Source organism: Osmerus mordax, chromosome 7 (assembly GCF_038355195.1).
Source record: "Osmerus mordax isolate fOsmMor3 chromosome 7, fOsmMor3.pri, whole genome shotgun sequence".
NCBI lineage: Eukaryota > Metazoa > Chordata > Actinopteri > Osmeriformes > Osmeridae > Osmerus > Osmerus mordax.
In genome coordinates this window covers 14,208,608-14,224,901 of record NC_090056.1, presented here as the reverse complement: position 1 = coordinate 14,224,901, position 16,294 = coordinate 14,208,608, and the positions used below count along the sequence as shown (strand labels likewise).

The window sequence follows — 16,294 nt, the reverse complement described above, 5'->3', positions numbered from 1 at the left end:
GTGACAGACTGCTTTTGGGAATAACATTAGCATTTTACATCCAAGTCAAAGCCATGCAGACGAGGCCGCGTTGCCATGCCAACCCAGCTTTGCACAGCAGCCTCTTTCTCATTGGCTCTAGCCCACCATCCAGGAAGTTCCACACAGCACAAATGGAGGATATATTTACATATGCTCGGCTCTACTAAGACTGACATGACTCTATAAATAGAAAACCTCTGGACCTTCTGACTTCACTGTAAGGTAGGAGGGGGCGTAGGGTTGTATTAGAGTAGCATACGAATGAGTCGGTTGCTAAGGTGAAGTAAAAAGGTTATTTATTTATGTATGTATAAAGGATTTGAACATACCGTTGGTCTTTTTTTCCAAAAATATATAAAGTCTGGAGCATTTTATCCTTGGAGGAACTACACAGCAGTGGCCACCATGATGACAAATCTGCCACGGTGAAAACAAAAGAGTCCCACCACTTCCCCGGTCCAAATGTTCCAAGCCCTTTACTACTCTCCAGAGGCCGTTCTCAGAGGGACAGCTTCTCTTCACATTGATTTTGAATGCTCCAACCTCCCAGGAGACAGACTCCTCAGCTCTGTTTCTCTATATACATGTGTGTATATATTCAGTATCTCTCTGTCTCCGGGCTGCTTAAAATACTTAAGTGTTCCACTCGTCCTTCAGAACAACATGTTCCCAGTACAAAGACTGTACAGCAGGGCTAGTTTAGAACTTGATCCCATAAGTAAAGCCACAGATTTTCCACAGAGGTGAGCCAAGCTAGCCTTGATACAGAATCCTCTCTGCAGGCCAACCAGACACAGAGGAGAGGAGAGCATATAAATAGAAGGAACAGAATGGAGCTCGTACTTCTAGAACCGTTCATTGAAGAAAAAAAATCGGCCCTTTAAAAGGCCAGACGTTCCGGATTAGAAAAGCCTGTTGTATGATGACTGGGGTCAGAGTTTGTTCTGGTTAAACTGTTGGAGCTCCAGATGTTGCATCAGTGTCATTTCGTCCTCTCTTTAATCAGGTAAAGGCCAGATCAGGTTCTGGTGCATGGTGCTGCATTCAGTCTTTTTGATCTCCACGCAGTATGTGTTTCACTATGAAAACTTAGCACATGTCAAGGTATGCAGGCATCTCTGGTTTTCCACAGAGAAAGAAAAATGTACTGTATGTCATCTATACCACATGTTTATGTTCCCTGTTCACACTCCATCCCCCACTGAAGCATGTGCTATGTTGTGTGAGCTACAAGCACTGCCATGCTCATTGTAAGCTTTGGCCCACAATGCACTGCAGTCGGCTGTACATGCTGCGTGTGTCTGTGGGAGGAATCTCTGGATGTGTGTAAATGAGGGCATCTATGTGTCTGTGCCTCTGTATGTCCAATGAGTGTCTGTCTGTGTATGTGTGTATGTGATACTGTCTGTGTGTGGATTTGTATGCATGTTATGTGAATTCCACATTTATATCCAGCTAACTGTGTGTGTGTGTGTGTGTGTGGGTCTGGACGGTCCACCCAGCGGGAACAATCATCACGGCCCGTGCACACAGTAACTAGAGTTCCCCTGGGGGAGCGTGACTGAGGCCACGCTGACGAGATGAGGCCTGACTGGCTCTGTGGAACCTGAACGCCTGGTCATGTGACTGCCAACAGCCCCAGTGCCCCATGCACATACACACACACATATACATGTACATGCATAAACAGACAAATAAATAAACGCACATATAAGAAACACACATACACACACATCCATGACCTCCATTCCAATGCCCTGCTCCCGTCCCTCCACCCAGGAAATACAGCATGAGGGCTTGTTTTCTATGAATTTGCACAATGATCAAACCCCTGACAAAGTGTTTATTATTATGCGTGTGTAAGCTACATATACCACCAAAAGTGTTCTTGTGACATAAGTTAAGGGAATTGAGTAAAAACAGAGCTATCTGTTTGGAATATGTGCCCAATAAGAGCCTTGGATGTAGAAGGGCTGGATGTGCAGGTATATACACTCAGTGTTTGTGGCTGACTGGGTCAATGTTTGTGATGCCTGATGCTAAGTAGACATGACAGAAGCAAATAATGTCTGCTCCCGTTATCTTCTCTTCCCCTAGGCCCCGCAGGAGTCTTTAAAGGGGCAAATACTGACACAGCACACACACACGTTCACACACATATACACACTGCGATGAGTGCAAAAACACACTTACAAATGTATACATACACAACACACATTCACACACAAACACACGTGCAGAAAGACACACACACACACACACACATATACCTTCATGGAGACACATTCACAGTAATGCGATGTTTTTGCATGCAGCTCACACATGCGCAAACACATCAACACTGACACCTGTTTCAGTGAGAGCTTTATTTTTCATAAGGTGACCTGATTGCCAGGTCCCACCCCCTTTTGGTGGTGTGCCTCTCCAATTTGGAAGGACCTCAACAGAAGGGTGCCTTTAACAGTGCCTGTGTGGAGCATCAGCTAGCTCCTCTCCACCTGTCATCTCATTGCTCTGCCCCCGCATCTCCCAACCTGCTCTTGACACACCACCCAACGAATAAACCCTGTTGCTGTGGCAACGACCGCCTGGGGTGTACCTCTTTTGTCTTCTCACCCCCCCCCCCCCCTTTCCTCCCTCCCTCCCTCCCGCCCTCCCTTCCCATCTCTCTTTGCTTATTCTGTCTTTTCTCTCTTTTGGTCTCTCATTCATTCACAGACTCCCGAGTTGTTATTGGTCCAAATGTGTGTTGGCACACTGACATTGGACCGGTCGAACAAGACAAGGCAGGGTGTGAGATGAATGTAAAGGTATGTCCCTAATCCCTCTGTGATTTAAGGAATATTCACTAACTCTCTATACATAACTCCGCTTTACATATCTACCTTTAAATAGTCCCAGCTCTCGCATATGTAGCATGTGCGTTGTATGTATACTACATGTACTATGTGAAGCCAATGGCTTGTGCCCTTGTAGTACCTCAGCATCTGTATCTGGTCACAGATCATATCAGGGAGCCAATATGATCAGTGCTGACTCCAGACAGGTATGATGAAAATGCACGTCAGATGGATTGTCCACATTGTTTTGTCAGATGTCATTTCAGGGTCAGAGGACCATGTTGGGTCAGGCCATTTTGATGTTCGTTTTTTTATTGGTGGACAGGGAAAAAGAGCAGGCGTGTGCATGAAGGAACACACTTTCATGAACTAAGTTTGTGCACAATAATTATGTTTTAAAACAATTTGGAGAATGTAAACATATATACTTTTTTATATTAGGGTATTGAAAATTACTGGTAGAAATACTGTATATTGACTATCAACAACTGCATGAATGATTGTGTTGCTGGTAGTACACTGCCCCCTTGTGACTTTCTAAAGGTATAACACCATGAAGTCATTTATTAACCATTTCAAGGCCAACATAGAGGCACTTTAGAAGTTAGTATTGAAAAGTCAGGACTGGAGGACCACCTTCTTAAATCAGGCTAGCTGAAAAATTCCCAAGAAAGATTTTATGCATGTAAAAAACATTCAGCACCAACATTAATTGCCATTGTTTGGCTACTCATACCTTTGTAAATACACAACCATTATGTCAATATACTGACACTGTAGTAACTACAGTATCTCAGGCCTTACCTGTGAGGATATTCTCAGACATGACGTTGACCTGCACCTCCACAGAGTGTTTAGAGGCGTAGGTGATCTCTGCGCTGACATGAGCCACCTCACCAATGAACATGGGGTACAGAAAGTCCGTGCGCTCCACCCTGGCAAGAGCGGCAACACAGCGATCCTAACAACGGAAGGCAGCAAATAGATTAAAATGTTCACCCTACTCCAAAACGTAATAATGATGTGATTACAATGCAACTATGTTATTTAACAGTTCCCTTTAGATAATTAGCCTAGAGAGGTTCGCTAATTACGGTTAGCTGATTAAGGCTGTTGCACTGTGTCAGATAAAAACACAGACAATTCTTTGGCTACCACTGGAATACGAAGATAACTGGGCACTTCTCATCCTTGATTATCTACTGTATTTATAAGCACTATTTGATGTCACTCTATAAAAATGTCTCCTCAATGATTACAAATTTTGAATGTAAAGCCCTTACTACATTGCTCACTAGGTGACCACTATGGTGGACCCAACCAAAATGGTTTCAAAAAGTTTTAAGATGTTTTCTATGACACTTCTTTTGAGAAGACTCTCTTCACAAAGTACACTGCTAAAAACAATGCATTCAGTATGCAGAGTACCATAATGCAACATTCTGCCATCACTGTAACATATTCAGAAAGTTCTATGTTCTGTAATAGGATGTAAATCTAAATGTGGCTAAAGATAAGGAGGAAGAATGCAATGCAACACACACACACAATGGTTCCAATATTTTCCAAATATTTTCAAAATTTCAAGATTCTCTGAACCACTTTTAAGTCACTGGAAAAGTACATACTTTTTGTTTAATGGTTTACAACAAAGTTCTTCATAAATCCATGCCAGTCAGCAACACTGTCCTCTGACAGCCCTGACATCTGCAACCTTCAACTGAAAATCTACTGAAACACTACATCCCAGCTTGCATACAAAATGTCAAAGCAACTCAACATAAAAAAGTAGGCCTACACACACATACTTACTCCTGGCTGGGTGTTGCAGTGGCGTGTGCCAATGATACAACCGGCCTCTTCAATCATTTTTAGGATGGTGCCACCATGGACGTTGCCCACAATGTTGGCATCATCCGGGCGCATGAGCCTATCCAACAGACACGCACTTAGCATTAGCACTAGTACTTACAGGTACATACTCAGCATTAACACTGGTTAGGGGGGAAGGAGCGCCACCCTAATATAATGGTAGGGCAAACACTGAGTACTTACAGGTACATACTTAGCATTAGCACTAGTACTTACAGGTACATACTTAGTTAGGATTAGAAAGAAGTACATTTGTCTTGACCCCAGTCCATTGGAGCTATAACCATTAGCATTTAGCTAATGGTAACTAAATGTATTGCTACTGCTATGTACTGTTAAACTTGAAAAGGCTCTGAGGATATTTGAAGGCTCTACTTTAGTTTAAAGTCAGAATTACAGAGTAGCCTAGTACCGTCACAGATACTTGACACCACAGAGATACACGCTTTGACACAAACGTAAACACTTTTGGGTACTAATAGCATTGGTTAGGCTTTCTCAGCTATTAATCATTATAAACCTTCTTATCCAGAACATCCAGCTAGGGGTTCTGTCTCTTGCTAAGTAAAATCCACACAGAGAATGAGACAGTTCATCTTCCTGTTGTCAGGTCTCACTGAAGGATAGTCCCCCTCAAAGCCCATCTACATCACACACCCCACAGGACTAATGGGATGCTGTTTGATTAAGTGATCAGCTCCAACAACTGACACCCAGACGGACACACGCATGTGCACACACACGCACATACACAAAGATCTAGTGAAATCCAACAGGTTCTTGGCTATTCTCTTTACTTCGAGTATATAACTATAAAGGCAGAAATTTCTGTGGGTCTGTGGCTCAATAACCTAGAAAATCGGACAATCGAAATCCGGCAGGTGTATTGCTCAGTGTTGCTCTGGACCCAAGGACGTGCGGTTTTAAGTGAGTTGTTTGGATGAGCGGATTACGAGAAATAAATATAAATGTGTTTGACGCCACCTTGGGATGGCGTCAAACACCATCCCAAGACGCCATCTTGGGAGTGGCTTCCAGAGTCAATGCTTTGCAAAAAAAAAAAAGTGCCACTAAGGATAAACACATTGGACAAACACCCTTCATGTACATTTCAGTAGCAGAGTGTATGTGTGTATGAAAAAGAGCTAAAGAGAGCATCTGTGTATTTTCGGTGCCACCATCTCCTGAACCTCCCACAGTGTGAGTGAGTGTATGTGAGAGGATGTGTGTACTACCTGATGAGTTATGATCCCACTTCCCCTGTTGTGAATCTGCATTTCCTTTATCACTAACCCAAAATCGAGAGTGAAAAGGATCAGCTCTTTCTACAATGATCGCTCTCTCGGCCCCTCTTCTTGTCATTGATAGATCACTTCATGACACGACAACCCTGGGGACATACTGTACATCACATGAGCACTCCTCTATCCTCATGTGGAAATAGAGGACAATTGAGCTATTTGTTAAAGTAGTTTGCAGTACAGCATGTAATAGTATTAAATATAGTGGGGTAAGGGACCTGAATTAAAAGTACAAAAGGTAATATTTATCTGTTAATATAGAAAAGGTTTGTCCCCTTTACACATGTATGCTGATAAGGCCCTCTGAGAGTTGTTTAACAACACAGACAGTTCAGTGCCAGTGGAATGTCAATTTATAATTTTGTAGCAGCCCGCTACTATCCAGCCAATTGTGTTCCAGAAATCCTGTTCCTCACCTGCGTTTCATTTTGACCCTATTTTGTGAAACCACTGTCAAATCAAACTCAAGCTGGAGAAAGTGCAGGTGTTGAGACAAGAATTGGGGGTGCTGTTTCTCATATTTGAATTTATTTGATAACGTCACCTGCTGTATCTTAAATCTTCATAGTAAAGATAAGTGATGATGAAGAGAGTACAATTCTGAATATATATGCTCAATCTCTGTGAGTTTAGGAAGGCTTGAAAAAATGGGTTTGAAAATGCTCTTGCCTCTTAATCTGAGACAGACATTTAGACACACACACACTCCACACTTTATCATAACCAGAGTAACAGGCCCAGCAACATCCTTTGTCTTTAAGCATCTGACTGAGTGGTGATTTACCCTGATAACAACTAGTAAAGAACATAGGATATGGCTACCTGATAAGGCTTAGAATCAGAGATAGGTTCAGCCAGTAGTCTATGACAATCTTCTTTAAGTCTAGAAGTCTTGAATTTCTGTAGAAATGTGTTGTTCCAACGTAAAGGCTAATGCATTGGTTTAATTTCTCCATTTTGGTTAAGAACCATTAACTCAGCAAGAGTGCTAAAAAACAATTGAATGATTGACCATGAGCTACAAATAGAAAGCTTAACAACAGAGATTTCAAACCCACCAAAATCATTTAACAAAAGTTTGAAACTCTAAACTTCCTGAAAGTATCATTGAACCAAATATTTTGCCTAAATGCCCAACAAACAAGATGTCAAGTTCAAAATGTAAAGATATTAACATACACAAATACAGCATGCAAACCCTTACTTTTGACACTGAAAGGGTTATTATAATATTATGTCTGTCTACAAAAGACTACCGTTACCTGAATGGATATACACATTTCACTTGCTTCAAAAAAAATCTTTTAAAAGTCCGATATTTTCCATGAAAGTGCCACATTGTAGGTAGAAAGCTTTTCAGATGTGGAAGGCAGCAGCGGATGCATAAGGGGACTAACTGGGTTAGAGGTTGAAGTAATGTAAATAAATACATCATCTGTTCCTTGTGGTCCTTATCTGGTGACTGAGGAATCCACGAAAAATACAAGTGCAAACACACAAGCACTTTATCCCACCTCCACCCCTTTCACAGTACCACATATGATCATGGTTTCATTTTATATTTGATGACTTGTTCTCTGAATTCTGATGTTCTCTTCATTGTTGATATTGCTCCAGTACAGAGGTCTAAACCTGGTACCTTGAGAGCTGCCTTCCTGTCAATTTTCGCTCCAATCCTAATCTAGCACACCTAATTCTAATAAAATGGTAGACGGGTTGAATCAGGATAGTTACAAAACCTACAGGAAGGTATCTCTCTCAGAACATGGTTGGAGACCCCTGCTGTACTGAGCATTTAAACTTGCTTTAATGCTAAGAAGTGCAGGGCTTCTTTCTACCTTTTAGGGGGATCTTGAGTGCAGCAGCCTACGGCTACGGAAGTTGCTAGAAGGCTACATTGGTAGGCTACATTGTAATACGAAGCAAAGGCAAACCCGTGCATATTCGATTTGTGACGATAAACACACGTTAATTTGAGTAATCGTTTGTTTGTTTGTTTGTTTTTTATGACAAGAACTTTCCTTGACTAATTTGAGTTACATATTAAGAGATCGTGTTGGCTAATGTAACATATAGTCTTTCTGCGTGCAGTTGACGTTAAAAACAGGCATGGAAGATATTGCAAACCTGTAGGCTACTGTGTGTTATTGTTGTGGTGTAGACTCAGTAATACTAAGGTCGACCTTACAATGTCCTTGTTAGCAGGGAAATACTGTAGTGTAGGCTAACTTCAACCGGTCTACACTCTCAAGCATCATTGCTGAAGTCAGCCTAGCCTACGACATGGTGACGTGCACAATTTTCATATGCAGTTTTATTTCGTACGCTATATGAAATAAGGCGAAAACACTAGGATAAATAATTACAATAGCAGGATGAGTCGTCTTCCGTATGCGTTATAACTACAACTGAGAGGGAGCATTATTTCGAGCGGAAGCAGTGGATTATCGGATCGGTCTGAAAACGCATCGCGTTGTATCTGTTCCTGTGCATTAGATACACTGAAAAATACATAAAACCTTAGATTACCTGCATATTTGAAGGCCATGTGATGACTCTTGCGATTTGGTTGCTGACATGACTTGCTTTGTGGCCCAATAGCTAAGACTCGTTTCTGCCCGAGACTGCGTGAGTAGACTAATAGGCTACTCTCTAGACTTCTACTGTCATTCAGGCTGCGGCTCTGGTAGCCAGACCGGTATAGCTAGATACTGAAGATGAGGTGGCGCGCGAAGGATATTTCAGATTCAGATTTTTGGTGGATGTCGTTTTATGTGTGGACAAAGCTAGTATGGTAACATTTGACTGCGCTAATTTCATTCTCATTTTCAGCTAAGTAGCAGTTCAGTTATTTGATCAATGAAGAATTTAGGACCTGTAAGTAGAACCTGAACGTTATCACAAACAAGGATCCGTATGATCAAGGACAACACCAACATATGCCGTGAGAGGGCAGTAGAGACCACGCAATGTGTGGGCTTGGCTGCGTTGAGGTTCTTACACCAACAGAGGCGCATTTGACCACAACATTCTGACTGGAAAACTTACGATGTTTAGCATGGTCTCTTTTTATTCTTCTAATTGCAATATTATCCCTCCAAAAACACGTTTTGATTACCATATAAGGTAGCATTTGTATGCTTTGGGATGACCATTTGTGGGTACAACGTTTTCACATCATTGCGCATGCCTGACTGTATAAATTCTGAATTTGCGCGTCTTGGATGCCGCATGAATAGACTCAATAAACATCTGTGAAACTGAATAAATGTAGGATACGAAACAATTTACAACTGAATCATTTATTACATTGTATTACCAACATGCCTAACAATTTAATACATTTAATAAATACATCCCTAAAATAGAGATACTCACGTTTTAAGATAGAATAATAACACAACGTGCTTACATGTCCTTCATCTGCACGAACCCAGAAATACTGAAGTCTTCAGTGCAAATTCTTCACAAAAATACAACCCTTTGGGTTTTACGTGGGCGTTTTTTCAATGGCCCTTAATCATCTAACCCAAAAAAGGATTAAATATAACAAAATTACATACATGCAGATCTCGAGAAATACGTCTTCAAACTTGTCATTTTAAAGGACAACGAATACGAGTGCGTAATAACTTAAGTATATAATACTCAACAACTATCGTGATTTAACGACGAATCCTAACTGTTCATCAAGATAATACAATGATTCTCCCTATGTATATGATGAAGAATAGTACACAGGAGGTTTTCTAACATGTGTAGGCTATATCTTACGGTTCACATTGACTTGTTAGGGAAGGGACTGGCTACAATCTACCAAGGCCTCCACATGTTAGCATTGACAGCTTGTGGCACTGGTTGTGGTCGGTTGGCAAGGGGACCTCTGATGTGTGAGTGGTTCTCAACTCTGGAACTAAGATTGGCTTTGAGGCTCATGAGTCTCTGTTGAATCGGGGGGACAGCTCTGGAGTTCTGGGCGCAACAGTTCTGACAGGCTGGGGTGACAGACGTAGACATGGACTGCTGAATAAACTCGTTCACCCGCTGGCAGGCGTCTTTGTCCAGGTTCCTTTTGGGGAGTAAAGCGGATACGCGCTGGAGACATGCTTTGTACCCTTCTTTGTAATTGTCAGTTGAACCTGTGGATCGAAATTGAACACATATGTTAGTTTTTTTACTTTTTACGTTTATGTTGGCGAATGCAAAATACTCAAAACACACAAAAAAATCTGGAAATAAAACAAGAAGGAAAACTCACGTTTGGTTTGAGCGGGTATATCACTGAGGAATCCCACGGTCATCTCAAGGATATCAGCTTTTTCAAGCTTTGAGTGTCGAGATTTCTGGACAGAAAACAGCACATATTAATATCTTAATCTACAATATATTCAGTTTCTGTAATATTTTAGATGGGCTCTTCTAATGTAGCCTGTATTGGTTGTTTAGTGGTTGTTTCGAACTTACATCTTTGCCGGTTAAAGGAAGTATAAGAGTTTTCAGTTGATTGAGGCTCTGGTTGATACGTGCGCGCCTTCTCTTTTCCATCAACGGTTTCATAGTCTGAAAAGAAGAATGAAATCTGTTTAGAATACAACCACAAAGAATAACATCACAATTCAGATGAAATGTAAAGTGTTTGCGCAACCTATGTAGCCTAATAACTTCTTATTTTACCTTTCTCAGTTCCAGTGCCTCCTTTCTCCGGGCAACAGTCAGCCTTGGAACAAATGATTGGATCTGTCCAGAGATCATTTTTAGATTAAATGTGAAGAGAGGGTGATGTCTAGTAGAATCTGGGAGAGGATATGCACCCAGTGGCAGCGAGTAGAGGTATATATGCTGGTCTAGAGCGTCCTTTCAATGCGTCACTGGCACGCCCCCAAGCTACCGTGTAAAATTTGAATTGAGGACCATTGCTTTCAAAACGACACAAACGTGTATACATTGCTAACATAGCCATCTGTGTACTCGTTTAATCCAGGCGTAACAACAAAGCGTGCCTTTGATCCTTGCATTTTGTGGTCAGGTTTATTTTGTCGAAAGTGTTCCCAATTTCATATAGAATACAGTGTCCTTATAACTTTCTTTTCGTCGGAATTACATATAATGCACTGTTATACTTGAATACACAATACTATTATGATATTCACATGACATTTAACGGTTTTGTTGTTGTGGAAGGGTTGGAATCTGTGCGTAATTACGCATTCACCCATATTTTCTATAAATGTTTTTTTTTTTTTTTGAGGGTAGAATTAAAACAGAAAAACAATGCATTTAAGATATGTTCGAGTGGCCAGCGATCATGGTCCGATATAGCTACATACCTATCTCAGAGAAGCCACATGTTACAAAGGAAAATCAGCGTGCATACAAATCGCATATAATTATGTCAATATCCGTCCGTTTTTTGGGTTCTTGTGGTTGCGGTTGGGTACAGTTTTATGCACAAAAACTACTGAAATAATATTTATTTTGGAGCTTGGATGCACAAAATATGCCAATAGTGTTGCTTAACTCTCCCCCTATTTTACGCGGGTCTCTGTGATGACGTTGCACAGAAACTATAACTTTATCCCATTGGTAGAATGTTTTGTTATAGTTTATTTACCAGTAGATATATCATCAAAGTTATACCATCAAGTTAGAGCACTTTTCCAGCATTGGTGTGGGGACCGAGGGAAGTGTTGGATATTCTGAATTGGACATAGGCCTACATAGTTTACATGATTCCTAATTACATATACAAAAACCCTAAACCCAAGCCAAGCTACTTTCAAATGACATCTGCCTTCAAATTCAAAAAAACAAACAATAGTATAGTCTTTTGTGACGTCCTACAATCTTTCTCATTAGTGACGGTGAAGGAGTGGCGTGGTCTACACCTGTAGCCAACTGGGGGCGGAGCGAGTATCTCTGGACGCTCGACCAATACGAAGAGGATCTGGGGGTGGCTAGCACCTTGGTTTACGAATAATCACAATGTCTAAATGTTTGTGCATTTCTATGAGTTTCAACGTCATTTATAGAATCTTATTATCATTTTGAGTTATCTACATGTTATCGACGCACATTATATATTATATATGAGTATTATTTACTATTTTGTAATATGGGTACAATTCTGAAGGTACTGCGTGTAGCCTATATTAGACATACCGTTTTGTTTTTACTAACAATCATTGTGCTAAGCATTAACGACCGAAAACTGTCCCTCATGGGAACCACGCGTGTAGCACGCGCCACAGGGAGCAGATGGACTTCTGTTACCGACCCGTAACCCCCCCCCCCCCCACACACACACACACACACACACACACACCCCTCTCTTTCCGCTCTCAATCCCACCTTCCAGTGCTTCCCTCTCCAAGTCCCACCATAGGACGAATCCCCCCTCCTCACTTGTTGTCGTTTCATTCCATTTAGTGTATGTCTACGACACAAGATTTCCATACAACTTTGGCGTGGGTAGCCCATCTGCATCCCTCAGCCATCGATGTGCTCATTGTAGTCAGTTTATAATTAAGAAGGGGGAAGCTGAAATAGTTCCATCCCCGTTTCCTATAGATGCTTTTTTCTCATATTCCGGACGTCTTTTTTTGCGTGACTCTTACGTTCTTAATAGCGTCCAAGCCACACATTCAATGCATCTTTATTAAGTGTTTGTGCAGGACCAGTCTGCTTTTCAAAACCCTGAGACATTGCTGAGACATTGTAGGCTTCAAACATCTGATTTAATTTACACGTGCAGAATAGGCCAATAACGAAAGGAAGATGATAGACTTATCCTAATATCAATATTTATTTACAAAAACGATAGATAAAAACGCCTGGTGCTAGATTGTTTAACAAATGTGATGGTGGGATGCATAGCTTACTGAATTTATACATCGTCTCACGACAATCGCAGAACAAAATGTTGAATTATGAGCCTTGAGATAACCATCGATGTAATTCTTTGGGGAGTGCATGCTGTCAAAGCAACGCTTGTAGTGTTAAAAGCGATGCACTGAAATTGATACGCGCACTTCCTGCACGCGCCCCTCTCACCCCAGCAGGAGGCTTCAATTAACATGAGGTTCTGAGAATTCTGAACTATTCATTCCACTGCTTACGGTTAGTCACCCTTTGTCTTCTTCGTGAATTTGGCGTGGGTAACCCATCTGTGCATGCTGGGTGGACAGGGAGGCATTGTCTAAGAATATTCCTATACGTGGGATTTAAAAGTTACGCTTTGGAGATGGGGGAAGTTCAGATCAACTCCACGACTGACCAGACGAGGATCTGTGTGTGTTAGGTTAGCTATTTCCATGTTCAGTCAGTGTCAGTTATGACTATAATGTTTTCAAACGTATGTAATTGATAAATGTAGCAAAACTATATCAATATGAAAGCACATTTGCACTGTGTTTTTATTTAAGGTAATGAAGCCTTAAAGATGATTTACAATAAATTACACTAGGCTTTAGGATATAGGCTACTTCAGCATAGATATACAAATAAAACCTTTAGCCTTTCATTTTAAAACGCTGCCTAACTCATGTGGAAGGATAGCTTGATACATGCATGTTTGTCCAGTGTTAAACAAGTGAAATGGTGTCTACTCTCGATATGAGTGTCTTCTCTCTCTTCAAACATGTAGCGTAGGCCTACGATGTGTGTGGATTCACTAGATAACGCACATGCAACTCCTCTTTAAATTAAAAAGATTATGAAATGTGTCATGTCTGAAATGTAGGCTAGTATATATGTTTTATTGGGATGTACATTTGCGAGCAGTATAGCTAACATCACTACACCAATCTGAATGGCATTTATTTGGACGTGCTTATTTAATGTTTGAAATGTATTAGACCATCTTGTTTTCGTTGAAGCCTATATACAAAGCCTGTTTTAATCGTTTTTATTATAATATACAAAAAAGGGCGCGAAGAACAGAGGTTCAATGTTCACAACTATGGCGCCCAAAGCTGCGCGGAGAACCCTCTGCTTTCAGCGTGCGTTCGACCAGATTAAATGGGCGCGCGTATCATCTAATGAAATGTGTTTATTTTAACTATTTTACGCAATTCAAAAACATTTAAGAGACAAGATGCCCAACTGTTTTTCAGAACTGTTTTTTTATTCAGACAGTAGTCAAACACTAAACATTTGAAGTACAATTGTTTTCTTGTTTTAAAATAATATGCCAACTACAACACACAGTGTTTACAGACAGTCTTTTGCACAGACCAAAATACTTCAAGTCAATAGTGCAAACCTCAAACAAAATAACCCTTGGGGTTTACAAATGTGTTGTCTACAACCAATATCTTTGAAACCCCAAAGAGGATTGCATTTAACAAAGTTCTTAGTGTTCGTTTTCTCATCAGATCTGTGCTCTTTTGGATTTTCATTGAGTATGTACATTGTTAGTCAAATGCTAATATTCCCAATATCACTCAATTTCTTCATGTTAATCTCTAAGGCTAAGTATTAGCTGCATTAATTTTCTTAGTAATAAATAATACACATTAAAGTAAAGAAACAACGTCTAATCTACCAAGGTCTCCACATGTTAGCATTTACAGCTTGTGGCACTGGCTGTGGTCGGTTAGGAAGAGAACCGCTGCTGCGTGAGTGGTTCTCAACTCTGGAGCTAAGATTGGCTTTGAGGCTCCGGAGTCTCTGTTGAATCTGGGGAAAAGCTTTGGAACTCTGGGCGCAACAGTTCTGACAGGCTGGGGTGGCAGACGTAGACATGGACTGCTGAATGAACTCATTCACACGCTGGCAGGCGTCTTTGTCCAGGTTCGTTTTAGGGAGCAAAGCGGATACTCGCTGGAGACATGCTTTATACCCTTCTTTGAAACTATCTGTTGAACCTGAAAAAATAAAGTTGAGTTAATATTTTTTATCATAACATTACCATTTATGAAAATACGCAGTAATGAATACCTACATAGCATATAGATCAGAAATGAAACTCACTTTTGACTGGAGTTGAAGGAAGATCTGTGAGGAATCGTACGGTCATCTCGAGAATATCTGCTTTCTCGAGTTTCGAGTAACGAGCGTTGTCTTTGCCAACAAGAGGCAGGATAAGGGTCTTCAAATGTCCAAGGCTGTCGTTGATGCGTGCTCGCCTTTTCTTTTCCAACATGGGCTTGAGAGTCTAAGGAAAAAGACAAAGTGAACATTAGGAACTGGGAAAATTCCGAAAATTGGATGAGAGAAAGTACCGGCTATTGATGGGGAATCTAGTCCTACATATTCCGCTTACCTTTCTCAGTTCGTTTGCTTCTTTCCTCTGTGCCACGGTGGACCTTGAGGGGAGAGACTCGTTTGTCTCAGACGCGACGCTTGGTGTCATGTTGTTTTCGTTGTGATGTACTGTCTCTCAGAGATGTTCTCTTTGCGAGGCTATGAGCTGAAGTGTGCCCGGCAGCCGGAGATTTTGCTATTTATATCAGTCCGGGGCATCAGAGGGGAGGGACTATCAACTATTGTGCGCATATCAACGCAGGAGGGGTATGCCTTTGGGACAGCAAACCGGCGCTCCTTAGACCATCTGGTCCATGGTGTAGAGATAAACCAGACACCACTGGTATTTCACTGGTTTTACTTTTTGTGTGTTGCAAGCTTTTCCCCCACACCAGGTTTTTTAGAATAGCCAACCTTTGTTAATACATAGGCTATGGATTTGTATTCAAATATGCGGAACGCTTCACTCTTGTCTGAAAGGTTTAGCAGCTATAAAGAATAGCCTACCCATTTTAAAAGCAATCAAACTGTATACGTAGGCCTATTACACATAATTAATAACGGTGTGGCTAAATACATTAGGCTATATTTTCATTCATTAGGTCAATTAATAATCCGTTCACACTTGTTTCCTTCAAAATCCACCACGTTTTATATGACATCTTGTATTCAGCCTTGCATTCCTAGACAAGTGTTACAGTTACTATAAAATTGTTCTTATTGTGAGACGTAGACTACGTTTCATTGTGTCCGATACTTGTTTAGACTATACCCAAATCTTGATCGAGGACCAATACATGGGTAAACTGGGGTGGATGGTTTTCTGAGGTAGGCTATGGAAATCTAATAAACAGATACCCAAGCCACGCTATGTATGGATTGACATCTGCTTGAAAGTCCTCATCAACATGTTTTCAACGCACTATGTATCTGTCCAAGACCTTTACCTGTGGAACTGACTCTCGATTTTGGGGAAAAGCGTCAGACAAGAATGAGGGGGGTGAAAATGTTGCCATA

At 41.0% G+C, this 16,294-nt stretch overlaps 3 protein-coding genes across 6 annotated transcripts in view; all 3 read right to left on the bottom strand.

Moving 5' to 3' along the window:
- Positions 1 to 8,726, bottom strand: part of acot7 (acyl-CoA thioesterase 7) — a 29,247-nt gene extending 20,521 nt beyond the window's left edge. For 2 of the 4 annotated variants that reach the window (XM_067239738.1, XM_067239739.1), the window contains exons 1-3: positions 7,297 to 7,431; positions 4,674 to 4,791; positions 3,666 to 3,822 (exon numbers count right to left, since the gene is read on the bottom strand). In XM_067239738.1, the coding sequence (XP_067095839.1) occupies positions 3,666 to 3,822; positions 4,674 to 4,791; positions 7,297 to 7,373 (352 nt within the window). In that variant the 5' untranslated portion in view covers positions 7,374 to 7,431. Of the gene's footprint in view, positions 1 to 3,665; positions 3,823 to 4,673; positions 4,792 to 7,296; positions 7,432 to 8,563 lie in introns of those variants that run through there. The other 2 variants (XM_067239740.1, XM_067239741.1) reach the window with 2 other exon arrangements.
- Positions 8,727 to 9,847: 1,121 nt separating this feature from the next.
- On the bottom strand, positions 9,848 to 10,786 carry LOC136945306 (transcription factor HES-2-like). Its single transcript, XM_067239065.1, has 4 exons — positions 10,709 to 10,786; positions 10,499 to 10,594; positions 10,293 to 10,377; positions 9,848 to 10,173 (listed from the first exon to the last, which is right to left on the bottom strand). The coding sequence occupies exons 1-4, from the start codon at positions 10,784 to 10,786 to the stop codon at positions 9,848 to 9,850; spliced, it is 585 nt and encodes a 194-aa protein (XP_067095166.1).
- A 3,786-nt stretch (positions 10,787 to 14,572) lies between these two features.
- On the bottom strand, positions 14,573 to 15,386 carry LOC136946385 (transcription factor HES-2-like). Its single transcript, XM_067240697.1, has 3 exons — positions 15,297 to 15,386; positions 15,005 to 15,188; positions 14,573 to 14,898 (listed from the first exon to the last, which is right to left on the bottom strand). The coding sequence occupies exons 1-3, from the start codon at positions 15,384 to 15,386 to the stop codon at positions 14,573 to 14,575; spliced, it is 600 nt and encodes a 199-aa protein (XP_067096798.1).
- Between the last annotated feature and the right edge of the window lie 908 nt (positions 15,387 to 16,294).

Bases quoted from the DNA above. Each gene is read 5' to 3' on its own strand.
- LOC136945306 (XM_067239065.1), bottom strand. From the start codon at position 10,786: ATGATCTCTGGACAGATCCAATCATTTGTTCCAAGGCTGACTGTTGCC. The intron at 10,378-10,498 runs GTAAGTTCGAAA...TTTTCTGTCCAG, and splicing joins TTCCTTTAACCGGCAAAGAT to AAATCTCGACACTCAAAGCT. The intron at 10,174-10,292 runs GTGAGTTTTCCT...TTCGATCCACAG, and splicing joins TATACCCGCTCAAACCAAAC to GTTCAACTGACAATTACAAA.
- LOC136946385 (XM_067240697.1), bottom strand. From the start codon at position 15,386: ATGACACCAAGCGTCGCGTCTGAGACAAACGAGTCTCTCCCCTCAAGG. The intron at 15,189-15,296 runs GTAAGCGGAATA...CTTTTTCCTTAG, and splicing joins AAGCAAACGAACTGAGAAAG to ACTCTCAAGCCCATGTTGGA. The intron at 14,899-15,004 runs GTGAGTTTCATT...TTATTTTTTCAG, and splicing joins TCCTTCAACTCCAGTCAAAA to GTTCAACAGATAGTTTCAAA.